The sequence below is a fragment of the Pseudorca crassidens genome, chromosome 13 (genome assembly GCF_039906515.1).
Source record: "Pseudorca crassidens isolate mPseCra1 chromosome 13, mPseCra1.hap1, whole genome shotgun sequence".
Taxonomy (NCBI): domain Eukaryota; kingdom Metazoa; phylum Chordata; class Mammalia; order Artiodactyla; family Delphinidae; genus Pseudorca; species Pseudorca crassidens.
Genome location: NC_090308.1, coordinates 28,747,882 through 28,771,574, shown reverse-complemented (window position 1 = coordinate 28,771,574; position 23,693 = coordinate 28,747,882). Strand labels below are relative to the sequence as shown.

The 23,693-nt window shown below is 43.9% G+C and overlaps 1 protein-coding gene across 1 annotated transcript in view; it reads right to left on the bottom strand.

Annotated features, from left to right (window-relative positions):
- SLC2A12 (solute carrier family 2 member 12) overlaps positions 1 to 23,408 on the bottom strand; it is a 56,591-nt gene extending 33,183 nt beyond the window's left edge. Inside the window, exons 1-2 of the mRNA XM_067702039.1 lie at positions 23,095 to 23,408; positions 2,115 to 3,455 (exon numbers count right to left, since the gene is read on the bottom strand). Of these exons, the coding sequence (XP_067558140.1) occupies positions 2,115 to 3,455; positions 23,095 to 23,209 (1,456 nt within the window). The 5' untranslated portion in view covers positions 23,210 to 23,408. The remainder of the gene's footprint in view (positions 1 to 2,114; positions 3,456 to 23,094) is intronic.
- Between the last annotated feature and the right edge of the window lie 285 nt (positions 23,409 to 23,693).

Genomic DNA, 23,693 nt, shown 5'->3' with positions numbered 1-23,693 from the left:
CCAATGTGATGACATTTAGAGATGGGGCCTTTGGGAAGTAATTAGGTCATGAGGGTGAAGCCTCCATGGTGGAATTAGTGCCCTTATCAGAAGAGACACAAAAGATCTAGTCACTTTTCTCCTCTCTCTCTCTCTCTCTCTGTCCCATACAGCAAAAAGTCTGCCTCTACAAACCAGGAGGAGAGCCCTACCAAGAACTGAATCTCCTAGCACCTTGATCTTGAACTTTCCAGCCTCCAGACTGTGAGAAATAACTGTTTGTTCTCTAAGCAATGGCAACCCAAACTGATTAAAACAAGTGTCTCACAGGTGCACACCCAAGATAATTGAATCTTGAAAGAATGGTAGAAGCCTGTTTCCAGGAAACTATTCATTAATGATGTTTATCATTTTCAGTCTTAAGAAGCAGGGTCAGGGTCCAGGAACGGGTCAGAGAGAGCAGAGGTTGATGGTATTGTAGCATTTCCTCTATCTGCCCATGCACAACCCCTTATGGGGAAATCTGTCTACTCATAGTGCGAAAGGAAGGGCCATCTTCTGGACATCAGTGCTTTAGATCAGGTAGTCCAGTCTAGCCATAGCTGCTTAGACTAAAACAATCCCTTATGACCTGGCATGGCAAAAAGCAGTGTACATCAGATTCCCTCTATGGAATTTGAATGAATCAGTATCTAGAGACTGATCTCACATAGACGTAGGAGTAGAAACTAAAAGATGAGGAAGCACAGTTGAAGAAGAGGCTGTATCAGCCATGTGCAAGTCCAGTTATTAATTAACTGAGATTAAGCAGGTCAAACCTGCTGGTTGCTGACCAGAAAGAATTAGACACAGGGAGCATAGCTCAATCCATTCAACCAAAATCTCCTTGAAAACAGGAACAGTATCTGCCTTGTTCATTACTGTTTCCCTAATATTGAGCATAGTTCCTGGCTATTAAAACAATTAGTCACTGGGTACATATCATTTGAATGAAGAGTTAAGAGTGGATCACTAGGACAAGCCCTCTCCAGAAACACTGTCCAGCGTCTGGCACCAGAAACCTGCACGTGTTCATGAGATTCCTTCTCCCTCAACACAGCCTATGTCTTCTCATTATTCTTGAACCTCCAGCATTTCCCTTTATGGGAGCAAATTTGTCTGCTCCTTGATCATTGTAAACAAAAGTTTCAATATCAACTCTGTAGGAGAGGAAAGGAAGGAGGAAGAAAGGGAGAGAGATGGAGAGGAATGAGAGTGGGAGGGAGAGGTGACAGGTAGGAGTTGAGGGTGGTAGAGAGAGACTACCCTTGATTTTTAAGCGCATCATTTTCTAGTGAGGCGTAAAAAAGAGCCTTCACAACTTCCCTACAGAGAGGTTTAGACTTTGGATGTGAGGCTAAAAGATGAAAGAACTGCAACAAACAACCTATTCTAGCAAACTCGAGTTTGCTCAAGAGAAGTGATTAAACTTTGTCACTGCAATAGACTGACTATGTCAAATAAAACAACCTCGTAGCTACCTCCCTGTAGATTGTTTGTACTATGTTCAATGGGAATGCATTGACTCCCATTCTCTTGTTTCATAGACAGAATAAAGTGCCCCAGGAGGTTACTCTAGCGATCAAATATACTTCAATAATGCATTATCCTTCCCATAATAATTCCTTCTTAATTCCCTGCTTCTTCTTTATTACTGGAATGCATCTACTATTGTGTCTTTAAGAAAATCTAAACACAATTTTTTTTCCTTGCACCTATGAAGAAAGTAGAGAATGATATAGAAGACAACGTCCCAGTCAACTTTGTTTTCATAAAACAATATATTCTCTTGAGCAACAAATATTTTTCAAGGTCTGATTCATTCCTAATCAACTGATATTAAAGTATCCTCATGTGACAGATAATGGGAAACTAATCCTTGGTTGAATACTAGCCCTGTGCATTTCACAAGGCAGATATAAGCCAGCCATACTTTCCTCATTAGCAGAAACATCAGGTGGCCAGTATCATCCCCATCTTCCTTCTAGTAGTTCCATGTATAAGGTACTATAGCAGTAGGATGCTCTGATGGGTCAACGATAATATATAACATTCATAAGGGGAGAGAGGGAAGGAATGAAAAATGAAATACTTACTTGGTCCTAGACCAATTGAAAATGCAGCAACATAAACAAGCAAGCTGGCCAAGGACAGCCATTTCAAAAAAGCTGGGACGTCCGCAGGGTCTGTGATGACCTGGTACTCAGTTTGGCTTAGTCCAGCATTCGATAAGGATGCCAAGGTCGTTTCTCCTCTCTTATCCAGGTCATTTCTCGTGGGCCTTAGTGAGTTTCTGCTGCGGGAAGCCATCCTTTTAAAGGATTCTCTAAGAGTGTCATTGCTGGCTGACAGGTTCCCTGGTCCATAGAGCACAGCCTCATCCAAAGACTGGTTGATAGGACTATGGTTTCTGCAGATATTGGTAAAGTTCATATGGATGTTGAGATTCACGATGCCCATGGTTACCAACGAAGCTGCCATCACAGAGGAGCCGACACAAAGGAGGGTTTTGCTCCCGACATGGTCTACAAGCAGGGTGGCCGGGATGGTGCTGAGGACCTTGACAACCCCAACCCCTGTGGAGGCGAGGCTGGCTGCCTCGTTGCTTTGGAAGCCGACGGACTTCAAAACAGTGGATGCATAGAATAATATGTTTGGCTGACCAGTGATTTGTACAAAAAATACCAATGTTAAGCCTATCATGATTCGGGTCCTCATGTTGTCCTTTGAACGAAACAGATCCCCAAAACTGTACTGATATTCATCTTTCAGGGAAGATTTGATCACAGTGAGTTCCTCCGTTGTATCGGAGATGGCTCTCAGCTTTCCGAGAACCTTGCTAGCAGCTTCCTCGTGTCCCTTCATCACCAGAAACCGAGGACTTGGAGGAAGAAAGTACATCGCAATCGCCTGCAAAACTCCCAAGGGAATAACAAGGCCGAACATGTATTTCCAGCCGTGGGAAACATTGGCAAACGCGTAGTTTGAAATGTAGGCAAAAAGGATGCCAATGACGATCATCAGCTCGTTCAGCGACACAAGAAGGCCTCTCTTGTGTTGGGGAGCAATTTCTGCGATGTAGACACACGTGGCGATGGAAGAGAGTGAAATGGAAACCCCAATAGCAATGCGTCCCGCTATGAGAGCCGCATAAGATAAACTGATGATCAAGACCAGGCTCCCAAGTCCAAGGAGGCAGGATGAAAGGATGATGGCAGCCCTTCTTCCGCACCTGTCAATCAGGACCCCTCCGATGAGAGAGGCCAGTAGGGCCCCGATGAGGAGGGAGCTCACAACCATTTCCTGCTCGTGGCAGGTCAGGGCTAACAAGGTTCTTATCTGCAGAAGAGCCCCAGAGATGAGCCCAAGTTCATACCCCACCAGGAAGCCACTGACAGCAGCCGTGACAGATGACAGGAGAGTAAACATACCGCAACCTATGAGCAGAGAGAAGAAACAGGTCAGTTCTGAATTGTGTCTGATGGAGACTTAAGCTTGTCTAAGTACGTTTTTCATAGCACTGAGTATAAACACATATAATCATAGTCAAATAATACACTAACCAAAACATGATTAAAGAAGGAAAAATCCTTTTTCTTTCATTTTTGGGGAGGAGAGGGGTGGAGACATTTAGAAAGTTATTTCTTCCATTTGTGATGTGATGTTGGTTTTCGTTTTGAGCAGACAGATATGCGAGATAAGCAGATGACAGATGATGAGGACTGAACAAACAAGAACATGGTTTCATTCCTGCCTTGGTGTTGGAAGAGAAATTCAGAGAGCGTGGCTCCTCGGGTCCCACTGTCTAAGGCAAACCCTTGAGGGCAGGACAGAGAGTGAAGCAGCCTCCGGAAGGGCCCCAGTCTTCCCAGCGTGGAACCTGGGGCAAAATGAAGCACAGCCTCCATGAAACCTGCCCTCCAGTCTCCTTGGCCGCAAACGGGCCACTGCTGGCTTTTGCTGAAACACATGAAGGTGTTGGGGGAGGCCAGGATGTGAGCGCCTCCATGAATTCAGAGCTGGGTCAGAAAGAAGGAGGCGGAAGTAGGTGCAGGGAAAGGACCCGACAGCATCCATCACTCACTCTGAGGAGGGAGGAACGGGCATGGGACAGGGGGAAGAAGAACAAAAGCGGCTTTATATTGTTCCATTCTTGTAGGATTAACATCTGAGGGAAAATGGTGAAACGTTAAAAGTCATTAATTTTCAGTGGTAGGTGCATAAGTGTTTGTTACATGTCTGTAACTTGTCATAACAGAAAGGATACAAAACAAAAAGACAAAGGCTTAGAGAAGAGGATCACAGGTCCAGGAAGCACTAGTTTCCAAGGCCGGAGCCCAGAAAATCGCTCGTCCTGTTTTAGGAGCTATGAGATGCCAGGACGTCATGTCATGTACGGGGACACAGCATGAGCTTGGGGAGGGAGGTGGGAGGGGGCATCAGTGAAAGTGGGTGGGTAGAGAGGGAACACTTCATGCAAGGCCTAGCAGGTCCCAGTGACAACTTCTTATTGTATTCCCAATACAGTGGGGTCCATGCCCACTGACCAGTAAGAGGGAAGACACTCTGAGCTTCTTGCTGCTGTGTGGAGACTAGTTGTCAAAAGGCAAGACCGGTAGCAGGGGGTAGTTTGTCGCCTTAGTCTTGACAAGAGACGGTGCCAGCTTGCATTTGGGTGTGAGGAGTGGAACTGATGACAAGCAGACAGATTCAAGAGTTAATTTGGAGGTAAAAACGATGACGCTTGCTCGTGAATTGGTGTTGGAGGGTAAGGAAGTGGGTCAGAACCCAAGATGGCCCCCTGGTTTGAGCAGTGTGTTGGGTAGTTTTACAATATTCAGTACCCAGTATGCAGGCTTATGTACTATATGGGCCACAGGTGGACCTAGGGAAGAAGCAGAAGGGACCTGGCTATGGGCAGAGGTGAAAGGAGAAGGGGAAATCAGAAGTTCCATATTAGATTTACTAAAACGGTTTACTTGTTTTACCTGTAAGGTGTTCCGATTAAAATATCAGGTAGTGGATTGAGAATACGGATTTGGAACTGAAGAGGTAAGTCATGGCTGGAGAGATGTACTTGGGATCCAGCAGTGTGTATTTGGTATTTACAGCCACAGGGATGGGAGAGATCACTTAGGGAGACAGAATAGAGGAACAAGAGAAGGAAGACGAGGACGAGGACCTAGGGAATGCCAACATTTAGAAGGGGAGGCGAAAGCAAAGGCGATGGAGAAGCAGCAGAATGAGATGTGTGTGAAATGGACTAGAAACGTGTGCTTGGACACAAAATTATCACAGGCTGAGCTAAGGCTGTTCAACTATGCCATTGCTGGAGTAGGAGGTGTGATTTTAAAATGCCATTTAGGGCTTCCCTGGTGGCGCAGTGGTTGAGAGTCCGCCTGCCGATGCAGGGGACGCGGGTTCGTGCCCCGGTCCGGGAAGATCCCACATGCCGCAGAGCGGCTGGGCCCGTGAGCCATGGCCGCTGAGTCTGTGCGTCCAGAGCCTGTGCTCCGCAACGGGAGAGGCCACAACAGTGAGAGGCCCGCATATCGCAAAAAAAAAAAAAAAAAAAAAAAATGCCGTTTAGCTTTGGTGAAAGGAGCAGGTCAGATAAAGGTGATCTGACATCGCCTCTCACCACAAGTATCCAAAGGTATTTTACATCTCTGGGATCCTGATGGCATGTGGAAAATGGGAGACTTCAAAAATAAAATTTAAAAAGCATCAAATATTTAGATGGAGGAGCAAATAAAAATGCAATAATTCACAATAAAATAAAGTTGATGTATGAGCATTGCAAATACAAACCATTAAATTGAAACTACATCAGCAATTTAACCAGCTAATCAGAAAACAAATATTTAACATCATTACACAGCAGGCATCTTCCTAGGTACTGGGAGATATCTATATATATGTACAGATATCTCTCTATATATGTATCACAATGAAACAAAACAGATGTGGTTCTCGCTCCCCAAGAAACTTAACATTCTAGTGATATCTCTATTTTCTATTATTTCTTATGTACTCTTTTAATTTTCACATGCAAAATGACTTTGAAGTACTTTCATGCTCTCAATTTCCACATATTCTTTTTTCTCACTTGATCTTAAAATCCTCAACAACAAATTCTTCTACCACAGGTGATCTGAGTCAGATTCTCACATTTGGATAAGAATATCACATTGCTCCGTATCTCTTCTTGTCATCGTCCTTTACACCTAAGTTTGATGTGCTGATTAGGGTGTGTGCTCTGGTGGTTGGTCTCCAATATTCAGGTTGGAGAAATAAGCGGCTCTGGAGAATGGGGCACTTGAGAGGCAGGTTGAGTGAGGCACCCCAGAAGCAGATTTAGAGGGACAGAGCGTGGCATGGGGTACTGAGTCAAGGACACGGGGGAAGAGATGTGAGAGCTGTGTGAGTAGCAGAAGACAGTCTTTGCCACCTTGTCCTTCTCCTTAGCCTTCCTTAGTTTCCCCGTTTTGTTGGATGGGAAATAGTGCCTCCCTAGAAAAAGAAAGACCACTTGAGATACAAGAGTTCCTTCCTTTGATGCTCTATTATCTTACTTTATTTTTATTTTTACTTTTTTAAAATAAATTTATTTATTTATTTATTTTTGGCTATGTTGGGTCTTTGTTGCTGCTCGCGGGCTTTCTCTAGTTGCAGTGATCCGGGGCTATTCTTCGTTGCGGTGCGCGGGCTTCCCATTGCGGTGGCTTCTCTTGTTGTGGAGCACGGATTCTAGGCACATGGGCTCAGTAGTTGTGGCTCGTGGGCTCTAGAGAGCAGGCTCAGTAGTTGTGGCACACGGGCTTAGTTGCTCCGTAGCATGTGGGATCTTCCCAGACCAGGGCTCGAACCCGTGTCCCCTGCATTGGCAGGTGGATTCTTAACCACTGCGCCACGAGGGAAGCCCTCTATTATCCTACTTTGGAGAGAGTCGAGGCCGTGGGTTAAGGAGGAAAGGGGATGGGGGGGGAGGGGTGCAAGTCCCAAAGCCAGCTTCTTGTGGTCTTGGGGAAATATCCCCTGACAGAAGAGAGACCCAGCTTTTTCTTCTGCTTTCTGGACTTAACTTCATATGCCTAGTTCTTTTATCCAGGGTTCATAGGACACTGACAGACTGGGATGTGTGCAAAGGGTCTGGAAACCATCCTGGTTTGTCAGGATCAGACCCTCTTGAGACCCAGCAGCTAGCACTGAGTATAATTCTTTAGAGATATAATAAAATTGTCTCCATATGAATAAAAAATTCTCTTTACAAAATTACAAGTTTTTAAAAATTATATATCACAGTATTATCTATCTATCTAGGCAATTTGCCTTCAAAAGCTTATACAGTTGCACTAGGACATTCTATGACCCTATACTCACATAGGTTGGGGGGAGGATACCAACACAGGTTGTATGCTACAGAATTAAGCTATGGTCTTTACTGACTGAATTTTATTTGAAGGATATATCTTCCCATTATATGCTTTAAGGGCTACTGACCCAAACTAGCTTCCCCACTCATCTCACGACTGCTGTTTATTACTGCTGAGGTTCCATTACAGTCCTCAGGCTGTCCATTCAGGATTTGGAATTCTAATTCAGTGTGGAAGGCTAGACCCTAGCGCTTCCAGGATCTCAACCGTGTGACACCTTAGGACTTCCACCATGGGAAATTTTCCTGCTGCTATTTTACCATATAAATAAAATGAAGAAAGACATAGAGTGGGTTTTTCTTTTTCTGTGTCTACTTTTTGGTTGATGATGATAGAAGCAGGATGCTATCCTCTGGATGCCAGAAAGTAGAGATGACGTTTCCAAGAAGTCTGACAGAGAATGGGAGGAACTAGAGAGGATGTCTGCCTAAACACGAATGGCAGAGTCTGGGGCAGCTGGGTGGACTGAGGAGAAGCAGCCAGCACTACAGGGGAGAGGAGGGTGAGGAATCATAATTAGAGCCTTTTCAATAAACATCCAGCCCTGAAGCCAGTCTGCACTTGAAGTTCATGGTGAAGTTTAGCATTCCTGGCGATTTGGATCATGGTCTCGATCCACGACAGCCCTTCTTTACATCCCAGTGTCCCCCCAAAGATGCCATAGGGAATTCTCAGCCTTTTGTGGACATCACGGAAGTAGAAACTATCTAGAAACTTGCAAGTGGTACCCACAGGCTCCTGGGTCATGCCTACCCTCTGGGTCCGGCTGCTTTGTTAGACCAGCCGTGTTCCTTTTGATGCGATGATAATTCCTTAGTAAGATAATAAAGTAAAACTGTTCCTATTGAAGATGTGGTCACAACTCAGAGGCTTTATGCAAATGAGCACTGAGACCCACATCCAGGGCACAAAGGACAGGCAAGCCCCACTGGCTAAGAGGCTGCAGCCGCTTTCACAATAGCTGCATTGTCTCCTGCTCACGGTGACTCAGACAGAAACACAACTTTAACAGTCAAGCACATGAAACACTCCATTTTTCACAATATTTGAGTTTCTGCCCGCTTTCTTCTTTCTTTTCTCCCCCATGTGCCTATTCTAGCGTAGGTACATAATGGACACACAGCAAACGCTTGCCAGAGGACTGAATCCTACAACAGACTGGAAAGCAGCGTGCACACACAGGTCTTTTTTCAGCAGGCAGCCAGGTCATTATACAACTTGACCAACTGTGAAGGCGTCACACATTTCAAAGACCTCCTACTTCATGTTTTGCTTGAGAAAAACTTGCAGTGGCCCCCAAATGGCCTTGCATTTGTGTTCTCCTCTTTCTTTGCTACTTCCCTCTGAATACCTTTAATCCCAACCCATCATTCAAGAGTCATTTCAAGTGCCACCTCCCCCATGATGACTACCCTGCTCTGCCACCTTCTGCTGTCCCACCCTAGCCCCTCTGCACTCCTGCTGTGCACAGAATGTAGGGTTTCAGGTATATGAAGGTATACTTCTGTCACTCATTTATTGACCTGTTTGTCTTCCCCTCTTACACAGAGAGACCTTGAAGGCAAGACCCCACTTTCTTTTTTTTATTATTATTTTTATTTATTTATTTGGTTGCGCTGGGTCTCAGTTGCTGCAGGCGGGCTCCTTAGTTGCAGCTCTAGGGCTCCTTAGTTGTGGCATGCGAACTCTTAATTGCAGCATGCATGTGGGATCTAGTTCCCTGACCAGGGATCGAACCCAGGCCCCCTGTATTGGGAGCATGGAGTTTTAACCACTGCACCACCAAGGAAGTCCCCAAACCCTGCTTTCTTTACATCTGTATTCTTACCTCTAGTCTTTGGCACAAGGTCAATCCTCAATAAATATCTGTTGAGTGAATAAATAAATGAATGAATGGTAACAGCACGCAAATGCCAATCCTTGGTCCTCTCTTCCCCATGGTTGGTCAACAGACTAAGGTTAATACCTAGTATGACTTAAGGGTTAGCAGCTGGAACTTTATATTTACATAAATGCTTAGCATCTGAACAACATGCAATCAGTATTTCTATAGCGCTTTCAGCACTGTTATTAGCCAGTTAATGTGGCACCATTTGCAGGGACTCTAAAGTGTTCCACTGTCACTCGTATATTTATGTTTTATTTAATGTCAGCCCCATGCACAGGCTTGTTCACTAGTCACTCAGATTCCATGTTTAGCAGTCTGCTTTCTGGGGACCCAGTTTTCATGTCCCAACAACAGTCTTCAGGCACAATTCTCAGGCCTTCTGCACCACTGGTTGTTTCTGGAAAATGCCTGCCCTTTCCCAGACTTGTGTTTCTCTTCATGCTGTTGTCCCTCATTTACAGCACGTGGCACATCTGGCCTCCCTCCTTCACAGCCTAGGGAAACCTGAGTCTCTGAAGATCCGGCTCAAATATCCCCCCTCTACAAAATCTTCCAGACTGCCTCTCTGGTTAGCATTAATCTCTCTTCTCTCTTCTGCCTTTGTGTCCAGGGCCTTACAGCACTCTGGGTTAGTCTGTCTCCTGCTTAGATTGGGAGTCCCTTGAGAGTAGAGTCTGTATGGGGGGGTCCACACAGGACCTGATGCCAGAGCTCTGCAGAGGCTATTGGATGCCCGGGAAGGACAGCGCTGGCTTAATCAGATAGCTCCCTTGTTCAGAGGGTGAGAGGAGAGTGTGGTGTTGTGGTATGGTGTTTCCAACAGCTGTCAAAAGTTCCAGATGCTCCCTCTTGGACTTGGACCATGTGTGGTGCTCCCTGTGATGGTAAATATTGGGCACTATCCTTTATCTAACCACCCTCCCCCCACCTCTCTCCGTACCCCCATCCTCTCTTTAACATGCAATGGAACTCAGAACAACAGAAAATGTGGCCTTCCTCTATACCTACTATTTGGACTTTCTAGGACAAAAAGGTGGGAACTTTACTTTCTTTCCTTTTATTTTTCCAACCCCAGGTAGTACTTTCACAGACACACTTTTCTGAAACTAATCTTCTCCAAATTCTGTTGACTGGGGAGGTATAAAGAGGGGGCGTAAGGACACTTCCCTGCATTTTGCTCTGTTGTTAACACTCCTTTTCTGCCTGATTCCTTGTAGGACTTTCATTCTTTTCTTTCTTTCCTTCCTCTCTTTCATCTTTCCTTCAATTTGAAACTTGCACCAGGACAAGTCAGAGTACTTGTTTCTTCTAAATTTTTTTTGCTACTGGTTGAGTTCTCCTACTCAGAAAAGATTTCCTCTAGTATTTTGAGGGGTTTTTCCTTCCCATTTGTTTTGGAATAATAATTTATATGTTAGCTAAATATATTCATTTCCTCATCTCTATCTTATTGTTCTTTTTATGTACATCCTAGAATAGCTTCTCTTATTTATCCTCTGAATCACAGATTTCAGATAATAATTCTGCTCTTGCAGTTTTAGACTCTGACACTTTACACATCTCATATTAGGTCTATTAGCATCTCTGATCTCAGCTAGTTCCATCTTCACCTCAATTTACTCTTATCACCAGATGTTGTCGTGCATCTCTTTTTTCCACAGAGTCCACTTTTTTTTTAATTATAGAGAACAGAAATCAGATGCTGTCCAAAATGTATTTGTTTCCTGTAAAGAGAAATCTTAAAACGCATGCTTTGCCTTTGTATTTAAAATGTGCCTGACAATAACCAGATTGCCACATTCTCTTTACCCAGCCCCCAAATCATTTATGATATTTTTGATGGCAGGAAACCAAAAACCTGCAAAACATGGGCATTTACTGTTTACTTTGTGAGAAGACCAAGTTGAATTTGGTGTCTACAAGGATTCACACTCTATGAATCCTTCTGTTCCTGCCTCCTCAGAGGGTTGGCTTTTGTCCCCAATCTGTCACCGTATGTGCAAGGTGGCTGTCACAGCTCTAGATATTAGACGCTTTCACAACCAGACTCAAAGGCAGCAGACAATGGAAGAAGGCTTAGGGCAAGGGGTTATTCCCATGTGCCTCTTTCCTTTTATCAGGGAAGGAACTTTTCAGAAGCACCTTGGAAGATGATGGGGTTCAGGACATGCTACCCCAAAATACAACCCCTTGGCATATTGAATATTTTAAGCTGAAGGAATCTGAGAAAATGCCAGTTACAGGAAGGTGGCTCTAGCCTTCCCCCTGCCCTTCCCCCCGAAGCAGGTCATAAAACCCTCATGTGAGAGGTGCTCTCTGTTATACCTAGAGGAAAAGAACATCCTTATCTCAGAAGACAAAGGGGCACCAAGAAGAATTCAAACAAACAGGCTTGCTAAGTTTCCCCTGGCTCACTACACTTACCTCATACTCCTTGACCTGTCATATTTTCATGACTGTCCACTGTTCATCAAATCTAGCATAAAAATACTCAGGCTTAGTCATGTCTTTGGGTCTTTATTTCCTTATGAAGGTTTCCATGTCACATAAAACTTATATTAAATAAATATGGATGCTTTTCTGTTAGTCTTTGTCAGTTTAATTTTCGGACTCAGCCACAGGCCCTAAAAAGGTTGAGGAAAACTTTTTCCTCCCCTACGAAGACTTGCCCTAGTGTCTCGTTGACCAGAACTAGTGAGTTCCACAGTCAAACTTGGCTGCAAGAGAGACTAAGTGAGTATCTGAATCTTCTAGTTCTCCAGATGGGAAAGACCAAGAAATAAGAAGGAAGTTGGAAAAGCTGTTGGGTTTTCAGTGTCTGACACACCTTAGTCTAGCCACCCAGCTGCAGTTGGAAACTCTCGTAGTTAGACTTGAAGAAGCAGTTGATGTGCACAGCTGCTAGCCAAATTTCTGATGTCTGGAAGTTATTTTTCTGGAGTGACCCCACTGGATTGAGAAAGGAATTTTTTTTCTTCCACTTTTTGGTCCCCTGACTATGAACAGACTCTCATTTTTTGCTTGTCATAAACAATACATGCAAAATTACAACTTCTAGAATGTACCATTCCAGCGGCTCATTTAGACTTTTTCTCTTCTTAACACTGATTTCACATTCTAGAATGCAACGAGCCAGCCAGAGTTGCTGAAATCTTGAAAATTGTAGCCCTTAAGAGATATAGAAAGAGAAGTGATGGTGACAGGATAGGGTGGGAGGAATTGGACTATGGAGCAAAACCTTCTGACCCTCCGAAAAAGCAGCTCCGGGGGAGTCTGTGGAGATGTCATCCTTTGATTGATGAAAATTCTCTCATTAGGGGTGCTGAGTGAGAGTTTGTGGAGAGCTAAAATATTACCGCCCTAGTTTATACATTAGGCCCATATTTGCATTTTATTTAGGGGTAAGTTCTAACTCATTGATGAATATATCTGGCTTTAATTCTATTGTAATTTTGCATCTCTTTTCATCTTTTCAAGGGGATTTTCAATAGATAGTTAAGAGGGGGTGAATCTGGAGAACAAACCAGCAGCCATTTTACCCAGAGGCCTCATGTCTCCAGAGATTTTCAGCGTGTGTGAGTTGCGGTGAGCGAGGGACTTTTGAAAATTGGCAAAGTCTTCAGAAAGGACCCTCATCCCATCAATGATTATTAAACATTGGGAAAAATAGTAACATACATATTTGTACTTCAAGATTTCATACATATGTAGATGTGACTGAAAAAAAGGTCTTAATTCAAAGTGCGAGTGAATGCAGAGTAGCTTTCTGTCATTCTATATTTTCTAATCAATAAATATAAAACTGTGAAAACTATTATGTGAGAATTTGAAGTTGTTTTTCTATTTAAAAAGGAGTCTAGGACTTCCCTGATGGTGCAGTGGTTAAGAATCCACCTACCAATGCAGGGGACACCGGTTTGAGCCCTGGTCTGGGAAGATCCCACATGCCACAGAGCAACTAAGCCCGTGCGCCACAACTACTGAGCCTGTGCTCTAGAGCCCACGAGCCACAACTACTGAGCCCACGTGCCACAACTGCTGAAGCCTGCATGCCTAGAGCCCGTGCTCCGCAACAAGAGAAGCCACCGCAATGAGAAGCCCGCACACTGCAACAAAGAGTAGCCCCCGCTTGCCGCAACTAGAGAAAGCCCGCGTGCAGCAACGAAGATCCAATGCAGCCAAAAATAAAAATTAATTAATTAATTAATTAAAATAAATAAATAAAGGAGTCCAGGTTTTTCAATTTAAAAAAGGAGTCCAGGTACTCAAAAATGGTTGAGAATCACGCTCAGTGCTTTAAAAATTCTTTAGTTAAGGAAATGAAATGCAGAAAAAATAATATTGTAAAGCCTGTGGATGTAAAGTTCTTAGGAAGAGCACTTTATTTACTAAAAATGAATACCTAGATGGCCACCTCAGGGTCAAGGGGAAAGCCCATGCGTCATGTTAGTAATACAGTGGTGGGCTATGGGAGAGAGAGGGAGAACAGGAGAAAAGGCCAAGAAGCAAGAATTTTCGTGTGTGTGTGTGTGTGTGTGTGTGTCTGTGTGTGTGAGTGTGTGTGTGTGTGTGAGAAAGAGAGAGAGAGAGAGAGAGAGAGAGAGGGAGAGAGAGAGAGAGAGAGAGATCAAGAAATAATGGCCTAGGGCTTCCCTGGTGGCGCAGTGGTTGAGAGTCCACCTGCCGATGCAGGGGACACGGGTTCGTGCCCCGGTCCGGGAAGATCCCACATGCCGCTGAGCGGCTGGGCCCATGAGCCATGGCCGCTGAGCCTGCGCGTCCGGAGCCTGTGCTCCACAACGGGAGAGGCCACAACAGTGAGAGGCCCGCGTACCGCAAAAAAAAAAGAAAAAAAAGAAAAGAAAGAATGGCCAACAGAACCCAGAAACAAGATAAATGAAAGAAAAGGTCAGGAGAGTTTGTCAAGTTCTGGGGGATGGGGAATGAAGACAAGGGAACAGTAGTGCAAGAGGCCTGTAGCTTTTAGGAAAGTTGGTTTACAAGAAATTTCCTGTGGTGGATTTGACAGGAGAATTTTATGAATGGGGCCACCTAATATTTAATTGCACTATAGCTCTCTTCAACTTGTCAGTAAGAATCGACAAAGAACTTGTGTGAATGGGATTTGAGTATATGAAGGAAAAGGGCTGTAATCCACGCATGGATTGGAGCAGGGATAAGAGAAAAGACAAGCTGCAGGAACTGAAGGGCAAAAATCCAGGGGAAACAGGAAGTTGGTGCAAAAAGTGATCAGAGGGCTTCCCTGGTGGCACAGTAGTTGAGAGTCCGCCTGCCCATGCAGGGGACGCGGGCTCGTGCCCCGGTCCGGGAAGATCCCACATGCCGCGGAGCGGCTGGGCCCGTGAGCCATGGCCGCTGAGCCTGCGCGTCCGGAGCCTGTGCTCCGCAACGGGAGAGGCCACAGCAGTGAGAGGCCCGCGTACCGCAAAAAAAAAAAAAAAAAAGTGATCAGAAACCGCAAGACTCCTAAGGTGTACTGGGTGTGTTTGAGGATGGGTGAGGGCAGAAGAGCAAGGGCAGGCTTTGAGCAAGGTGGAGGGCGTGTGGAAATAACGTTATGGGGGCTGGAGCTACTTTGTTTAAATATTAAAGGAATGGTGATCCCATAGAGCTGAAGGATTTACAGCCATGCAGGTGGAGCTTTCCAAGATTCCCTAATTCTTTCACCACTATCATCACTTTCAGAAACTTTTCTTGATTTCTATAAACCAGTAGGATCTCTTCCGAAGAATTCCTCCTTTCATGATACTTATCACACAAAGGTTTCATAACATGGTCCCTACTTACACCTTCAGATGTTTTCATAACCCTCTTTCTCCTGCTTTGAACTCTGTGCTTTCATCAGACAAAAATATTCATAGTTCCCTGAATGTGCTTGTACACAGCTTGTATACAAGCTATCTTCTCTGCTTAGAATTCTCTCTGTAAATCTATTGGCCTCAGTGATACTTTGACTCAGCTTAGCCATACTGTCTTCCAGGATCCTTCAAAAACTGGCTGAGCTGCCCCCTGTGCTCTACTGTGGCATTAGGTGTCTGACCACCTCCTCCCTTGTAGGTTTCCTGATCTCTTCTCTCTCATCACCAATTGTTAGTAAGTATTTGCATCGCATGAATGTCACTGGTTCACCATTGGACCCAGGGTCTAGCATCATGTCTGATTTCTAGGAGACACTCAATATTTGCTAAATGATTGTCTTGTCATTATTTAGACTCTTATGTCTCTGATGACTTGGTAAAACTTATGGACCTGGATAATGTCTTAGATATCTTTTTTTTTTTTACTGTGAAGTATCCAACACTGTACCTCTCACACAGTAGGTGGTCTCACACAGTAGGTGGTCAATAAGTATTGCAGAATTAAATGCTTTTTAGTTCAGCTCAACCAACACTTCTTCACTCACTCACTGATTTAACAATTAAGCATGTACTCCATGGCAGTACTGTCTTGGACACAGATGGCAAACAGTTTCAACTATATGGACAGTGCAATCAGCACGGTGGTCAATCCAATCACAGTGCTGACACATTTCCTAGGTTACAAGATGGCTGTACTTGTGCCATTTGCATGTGATCCCTAATGGAAATACAGAGGAAAAGGCATAATTCCTCCCTCTTATGAGCTACACAGTACTTTCTAAACACTTGCAGTTAGCTCAGAGCTCTGATAAGTACAAGAATATATATTTTATCTGGGAATTTATAATCTTATAGAAAAAGACATGTCACATGGAAAATCAGAGAATAGCTAAAACAGAATGCAAAAAAGTTCTGAAAGGCGTATACTGGGTACCCAAATTCACAGATCAGATCATGGAACAGACCAGGCAGTAGAAACATTGGTGCTGGATGGTATTATCATTCAAGTGGGCAAAACCCTGGCTTGGATTTAGGATACTGAGGCTTGGATCTCTGGGCTATTATCCATGCTACATGGAGCAAGTCACTTTGCTTCTCTCCCAGAGGTACCTTGGCTGAATGCTGAAGGTACAATCTGGAATCAGAGCGTCTGGTTAGTTACCAGCTAGACCCTGACACGTCCCTTAATTTTTCTGTTCCTCTGCATCCTCATTCCTAAAATAAAGATAATATTACATAACTCATAAAGTTGTTATGAGAATAAATGAGATAGATGAGTGGCTGGTGCATGCTGGTAAGTGCTTGGTAAATGCTAACTGTTGCTCTCTTAGCCTCAGTTTCCTTATCTGTGAACTGGGGGGTAATATTACCTCATTGGGTTGCCTACAAAAATCATTCAACAAAGATCTGTTTAGTCTGAGTCTATGGGGGAAAATCTCCATAACACTGAAGTAGAACTTTGAAACAGTCTCTTACTGATAGCAAAGGAAGTAAAGTGATACCTTGCTTCCAGCATAACAATTCTGCCTTTTCATAAATTCTTGAATTCCTCTGTTTTTGGCAATATCTACACAATTGGGCTTATGTCATTAAAAACTCTTCCTGTGATTTTTGCCTTGGGCTTTCCACAATTTTGTGTCCCAACAGAAATGAAATATTCATTAGCTTACGGATGTTCTTTCACGATACCAACTGATTAAAATTACAACTTTTTCCCCTATTCCTTTTTCTTCACTTCTCTATTTTATTTTATTTATTTTACTTTTGTTTTTTGGCCACGTCACGCGGCATGCAGGATTTTGAGTTCCCTGACCAGGGATCGAACCCTTGTCCCTGCAGTGGAAGGGTGGAGTCTTAACCACTGGACTGCCAGGGAATTACCTCCCCTATTCTTAAAAAACCTTGCACATCTGAGGCTGAGATGTCACATCTAAATTAGCATTGCACATGGCTCCCAAATTCCACAACGTGTGGGAAACAGGTGCATGCAGGAGCAATACATTATAAAAAATAATAATAATATAAATAAAATAATATGGTTGTAGCTAACAGCCCCAGAGCCTAGTAATGCCAGGCAGACCTGTGTCATGAATGTTTTTGAGAAACAATTACTTCCAAGGGAAGCACAATTTACCAGTTTAAAGTTTAATAACCCTTGATTTACTTAAGGGAAAAAAAAATACTCCTGTAAGTCAAACAAAGGACTGCTTTTCTCCCTGATATTTTGGTACAACAGTATACAGTGAGTCATGCTCAAAAAGAATGAAAACTCCTAAAATGAGAATAATGTGATAAATTATTTGTCTTATTACTTCTACCTAAATTGTATAGAAAAATTAGTATATCCCTGAAGCATAGCCATTGTGCAAATGCAGAAATGAATGTGCTGCGACGCAGGAAGAGAAGTAATACCAAGGAGCCAAAACAGAACAAAATAAAATAGAAACAAAACCCATGTGAATCTATGATTTACTATGGAAGTAATATATTTGGCTTAACATTTCATCTGGGAGATACTTGGAGGGATTTCAGGTTCTGTGCCTTTTTTTTTTTTTTGTATGGCTGTTCCGCACAGCTTGTGGGATCTTAGTTTCCTGACCAGGGACTGAACTCGGGCCCTGAGCAGTGAAAGCGCAGAGTCCTAACCACTGGACCACCAGGGAAGTCCCAGAGATTGGGTACTTTTTGAGGGAAGATGGGATGGGAAATTATTCTCATTTGGTATTTGGTCAAATAGCTCCTTGGGAAGAAGCACATTTCAGCTTTTCTCCTTTCTTACCACCGTGACTTGGTGTACTTTCACGTGGCTTTCATTGCCTTTTTTTTTTTTTGCGGTACGCGGTTCTCTCACTGCTGTGGCCTCTCCCCTTGCAGAGCACAGGCTCCGGACGCACAGGCTCAGTGGCCATGGCTCACGGGCGCAGCCGCTCCGCGGCATGTGGGATCTTCCCAGACCGGGGCACGAAATCGTGTCCCCTGCGTCGGCAGGCGGACTCTCAACCACTGCGCCACCAGGGAAACCCTCATTGCCTTATTTTATTCACTAACTCATCCTCTTGGGGAAGACTTCATGAGAAAAAAGTTGAACTTGGGAGTCCCGACTCCGTTCAATTTAAGAATCTTATAAAGCCAGTTCTTGCTCATACAACCTGAATAAAAAGCTGCTTCAAACCTTTAAAAGCCCAAAGCTAATTCCACACCCATGCAGGCCTGTTTGGAGCTTTTAGAACTTTTTGAACCCTGAGGCTAAACAGTATTATACTTCAGTTCCTCCTAGTGAGATGAGGCGATGAAGCCAGGTTGAAGAACTAAGTATTCTTGAATGAAAAATACCATACCACACATCTACAGCAACGAAAGACTGCATCTTCAGATTCACCTCAGATACATAGGTGTAAATTGGAGTTTCCGCAGGCAGTTCCAGGGTGGACTCATTGTATTTTGAGTTGTGTTTTTATCAGCTTCTACAAAGTCTAGACCACTGAAAAGCACCTCCTTGAGAATTCACAAAAAACATACCTGAGGGATCACAGTAGGGTCCCACCAGCTACCACCAGTCTCTTTCCTAAGAACGCAGCCACTCAGGTCCCGCTGGCAATGTTACCGGACAGAAGGGTAATGTTTAAAATATTTAACAACTGGACAGAGGCACTGACCTATCGGAAGAGTCATTGGCTATAAAACCTGTTCAGGCATGCTGGTGTTTGCTGGGTAATTTCAGGCCCTCTGGGTCAATGGCACTGTTGGTGGCTCCTTGGGCTGGCCTTGTCTGCCAGGCCCTGCCAACACAGGCACTCACAATACATGCCTTTTGCTGCAGCAGCCTAGAGGTGGTTTGTGGCAAGCGGCAATCTCTCTGCTCTCTCTGTGATGTGATATTAGAAAGGAAAAGAGCCCTGCTGCGCGAGCCAAACACCACCCAGAGTTGGCGGTGAAACAGCTCCCGCCATGTTTATTTAGAGCCTCTCCCTTCTGAGATCCCAGAGAAGCCATTTGCCCATGCCTCACTGTCACAAAAAGCCTCAAATTTAGACTTTTGATATGATTTCCAAGTGAGGTTAATGTACAGCCCCAGAGATAAGCTGACTGAAGAGAAAGGGGAGATGGTTATCTTTAAATCTGGTCTTACTTCCAGTCAAGAAAAATCTATTGTCCCTCATAAATTCAAGTGTCTATAAATTCCGTCATTTCCTTGGGAATATCAAGCTACACAACATTTTTTTTTGCTGCTGTAACTGCCATCAATTTGTTAAATGCACATGTTTTTAAGGACACGATTTTTGTCAAGAGTTTTGTCACTTTTTCTTTTGATACTTAATACTGTATAGATTTTATTAAAATTTTTATCTCTGCTTTTTTTTAAGGTATAGCTGATTTACAATATTATATTAGTTTCAGATGTCACTTTTTAATATATGGAAAGCCTGGAAAAATGGGAATGGCCAAGGCCTGGGTCTTCCCAATGTGACCAGTCTGTTGGTCTCACAGCCAAAGCTCTGTGAACAGGTCAAGCTGGTCAGTCTGACCTTCTCTCCCCCTGTGATGTTTGTTCCCCAAAGTCTCCTCAGTCTGTCTTACAAGTAGACTTCCCCTTGGGCTGCCTGAGGAAGCCTGAGAAAGCCAGACCTGACTCAATTCAAGAGGGTCTGTTTTAGGCTAATCCTGAGAGCCCAAGGCTCACAGCAGGAGCACAGGAAATATGCCCCAACCTCAAAAACACGGCCTGCATAACCGGAGTGGTGATGGACCTGAGGTTTGCTAATGTGATGCTGACCCAGGAGCCGGCTCAGGGCCACAAGGGATGAGAGAGGAGCAGGGAAGCAGCCAGGCTGCAGGTCCTTCTTTCTCCACCTCTCCCCTTTCCACTAAAGAGGCACCACGTTTACTTGTCTTAACATACTGACCACCTACTCAGCTTCCATTTGCAAAAAGGAGTTCACAGCTTTAAACAAGTTTGAGAACAACTGCCATAGGGTATTCACCTCATTAGCAGAAGTGTGCATTTCTTAAATCTCAGCTGGTTCGGAGTCTAGTTCTAGCGATCTGGGTTCCACTGCTTTCGGCAGCTGGATCTGCAGCGCGGAGAACCGACACTCATACGGTGAATATTGTTCTTGGTTTCTGACCTTTTGGGCAGATCTGAGAGGAAAATGCAGCGCTGGTGGGGTAATGGGGGACTTAAGGAAACCCTCCTCCTAGCCAGTTGTTTGAATCATGAATTAGAAGAGCCTGGGAGACCCAGATCCTGAGATGAAGGAGCAGGCCCCCTGGGCCACAGGCCACCAGGGTCAGCTTTGATCAGCCACCGCGTGAACGTGGGCCAACCACACATCTTCTGGACTCATGCTCTCCTTGTGTAAGATGCCCCAGCAGTCCATGTTCCTCACCTCACCTATATCTGTTGTTGGCTCGAGGTAGCGAGATTTAAAATTGAGCTCAACCTGCCCTACAAGGTCAATTATAACGTGTCTATGAACACTAAAAGGTTTACTAAAAATGTACCCACTTTGAGCCATAGCTTTTTGAAAACGAATTTAAATTCATTAGCTTCTAGCCATTGAAACAGAGCATTCTTTCCAGTTTAGAGGGGTTAGCCAAGGAAAACCTGCCAACACTTTTCATTACTCACAATAACATTAAGGGGGTACAATCAAAGAGATTAAGGTTTTTGTTTTGTTTCATTTTTCAATATCTCAAATGTTTTAATGACCTTGTCCTGGGTTGTATAACTCATTCCTCTTTGCACGTTAATTTTTTCATCTAGGAATATAGAACAACTTGCTGTATTGAAGAACAACCTTCAAATGCAGGAAAAGTAGGATAATTTAAGCATGTTTTAAATACTCAGAATTTCCTGGATGAAACTATGGAAGTTTAAAACATAAAGAAGTTGAAAGGAGTATTTGTCAAATATTTCATTAAACCTCAACATCTTCGTAAATCATACAAAAATACAATCCCAGTTGGAGAGGTGAAATAACTTGTCAAAACCATAGAGCAAGTCCGTACTATGGATTCATTATACACATAGATCTGTATAATGCCTTTGGGTACCAAGAAAGCTTAAGATAATTTATGAAAACTTACAAAAGTAATAATAAAAGGTTTGTATTTGTCTAAATATAAACGACATACAGCACCCATCAAAGCTGTATTAATTAAGGATTTAAGAAAAACATTTAGGTTTCCTCTTCTACACGATAAAGGTTCATTTAAAATTAAATGTAAAAGATAATTTATGGTATTTGTTCATTTATCATTTCTTTTCAATGGCATAAACAGTTGCACTATAAATTGAATTTTGTGTGTGTATTCAACCTTTACAAGCACACATACCTGTTACCTTCCTTTGGGATCACTGTGAACTTGGGCAATTTAACCTATTAAGAGTAGTACACTGTGCTTTCAAAGACATATCAAAACTAAATAGTCCATTTTTTATTGTTACCATGGAGGCCCCTCCAGGACAAATTTCTTTTCATCTTCTTTGTGACATTTATCAGTGACCCTATCTAGTTAACCCTTTTGTCAATATCACCACCTCAGCTCACCCTAGAGCTCAATCTTGCCGGAATTCAGAGAGAAGAACTTTGCCACTCTTTCTCTTTACCCCTGAATACAAGTTTCTTTTGTCTCCTCTTAGACTTAGGAACCAAAGATCACACTTAGACAAAGGGACAGCTCTGCTGAAGAGAGGGCTGAGACATAGTGTAAGGTGACCCCAGATATTCATTCTTGACTAGAAGGAGGGAAGCAGGGAAGGCTGAGCAGGGAGAGGGCAGGGGATAAGGAGAGGGTCTCAGTTCCCAAGGAGGGGCCGCTCAGTTCCTCCTTGAGAGGGGTTGTGGATTCAATTCCAGGATCATCAAACCCGCTGTGCAAACATAAGTACACAGATCCATCCCAAGGTGAAAGATAAAATGCCTTTCATATCATTTAGTGTTTTTGGTTATGCATGAAATTCCAATATATGGGGTGGGAATGTATTATATGATTAGAGGGAGCAGAGCTGAGGGAAGCGGTGGGAAGAAGGGCAGTATTTGTGTTTGATTTCATTTCATATTACGATTAGTTCCTATTCCTTTGAGAACAAACTAACTGAAGAGGAAAAGGCAATTAGAAGTGTGCAATGTGTTTGTGAAAATTGTAAATGTGGGAGTGAAGAAAGGCATTTGGTTTAGCAAAGATAACTGAAATGAATTAAAACTTTTCCAAATTTCACCTCCGCAAGGAAAAGTATGAAACAAACCTCAGCCTGAAAGGCCAGTTTTAAAGAAAGCAGGAGCGACGAAGCAGAGGTGTTAGGCTGTAAATAATGCTCAAATTCATTACAAACAGATGCTGGGAACTTAAAAAGAAAGTTGTATTTATTCATTATATAACTAATAATTTTATGAAGCTTCCTTAAAATGCTGATTTTTGGAATGGTGGTTATAATGTCCAATTGTTACAGATTATCCATTTGTGACAATAAATGAAAAAGTGTGTGTATGCGGGGGTGTGTGTGGGTGTGTTTACACGTGTGATTATCTTGCCAGTCAATTTCTCCAATATGAAAAATATTTATACATCATACCGTCAACACGGCGGAGGGCACCCAGCTTATGAGTAGTGGGACTTCAACCTTCACATCAGAGTTCCTTGTCACTCCTCCCAGCAGATCCTGTCCCCTCGTCTCCAGGCACCTAGCACGCTTACGTGCGCGCGCGCGCGCGCGCACACACACACACACACACACACACACACACACACACACACACACACACACACACACACACACACACACACACACACACACACACACACACACACAGTGAGACACGCGCCCAGCTCGTTCCTCTCGCGGTCCCCGAGCCCTGCAGCCTCGCTTTACCTCTCGCCCAGGGAGGATGCCGGCCGCCGCTGTCTCTGTCGCTGCCATCAGTCTCGGCTGCTGGCCCCTTCGGTTTCAGCAGACTGGGGGCCTCTGCGTTTTCAACAGGTACCATGGTCACGTAGAAGTTACAGCCGTTCCCTGGGCACTAAACCACCCTGACTTCCCCCACTGACACGAGCGGTCACTTTCCCCATGGTCGCATGCTAAAGAAAGGTGAAAAAAAACTTCGGGCAAAGCCAATGTGATTTGTGACCAACTTTGTTTCTATTTCCGAAAGCTTTGCCCTTTTCGGTGACACAGGCTCTTGCTATTCCAAGCAGCCTATCACAGGCAGTGGGAGGGCCGAATCTCCGGAGGATTGTTTTTTTGCCTTCAGATGCAGAGCTGGAAGCAAAGGATTTCCAGGCTTGGGAACCGGAGCTCTGACAGTGTTTGGCGCTTAGCTGGGGGCGTTGGGGGGGGGGGGGGGCAGCTCTTGTATTCCTGCACCTTTGAAAAGAGGCACAGAAAAGAATCAGGCAGATTCAAGCCCAGGCTGAGAGTGAGGGCCAAGAATATTCACAGATGGTATTAGTTAATCTTGCACAGGGAGGAAC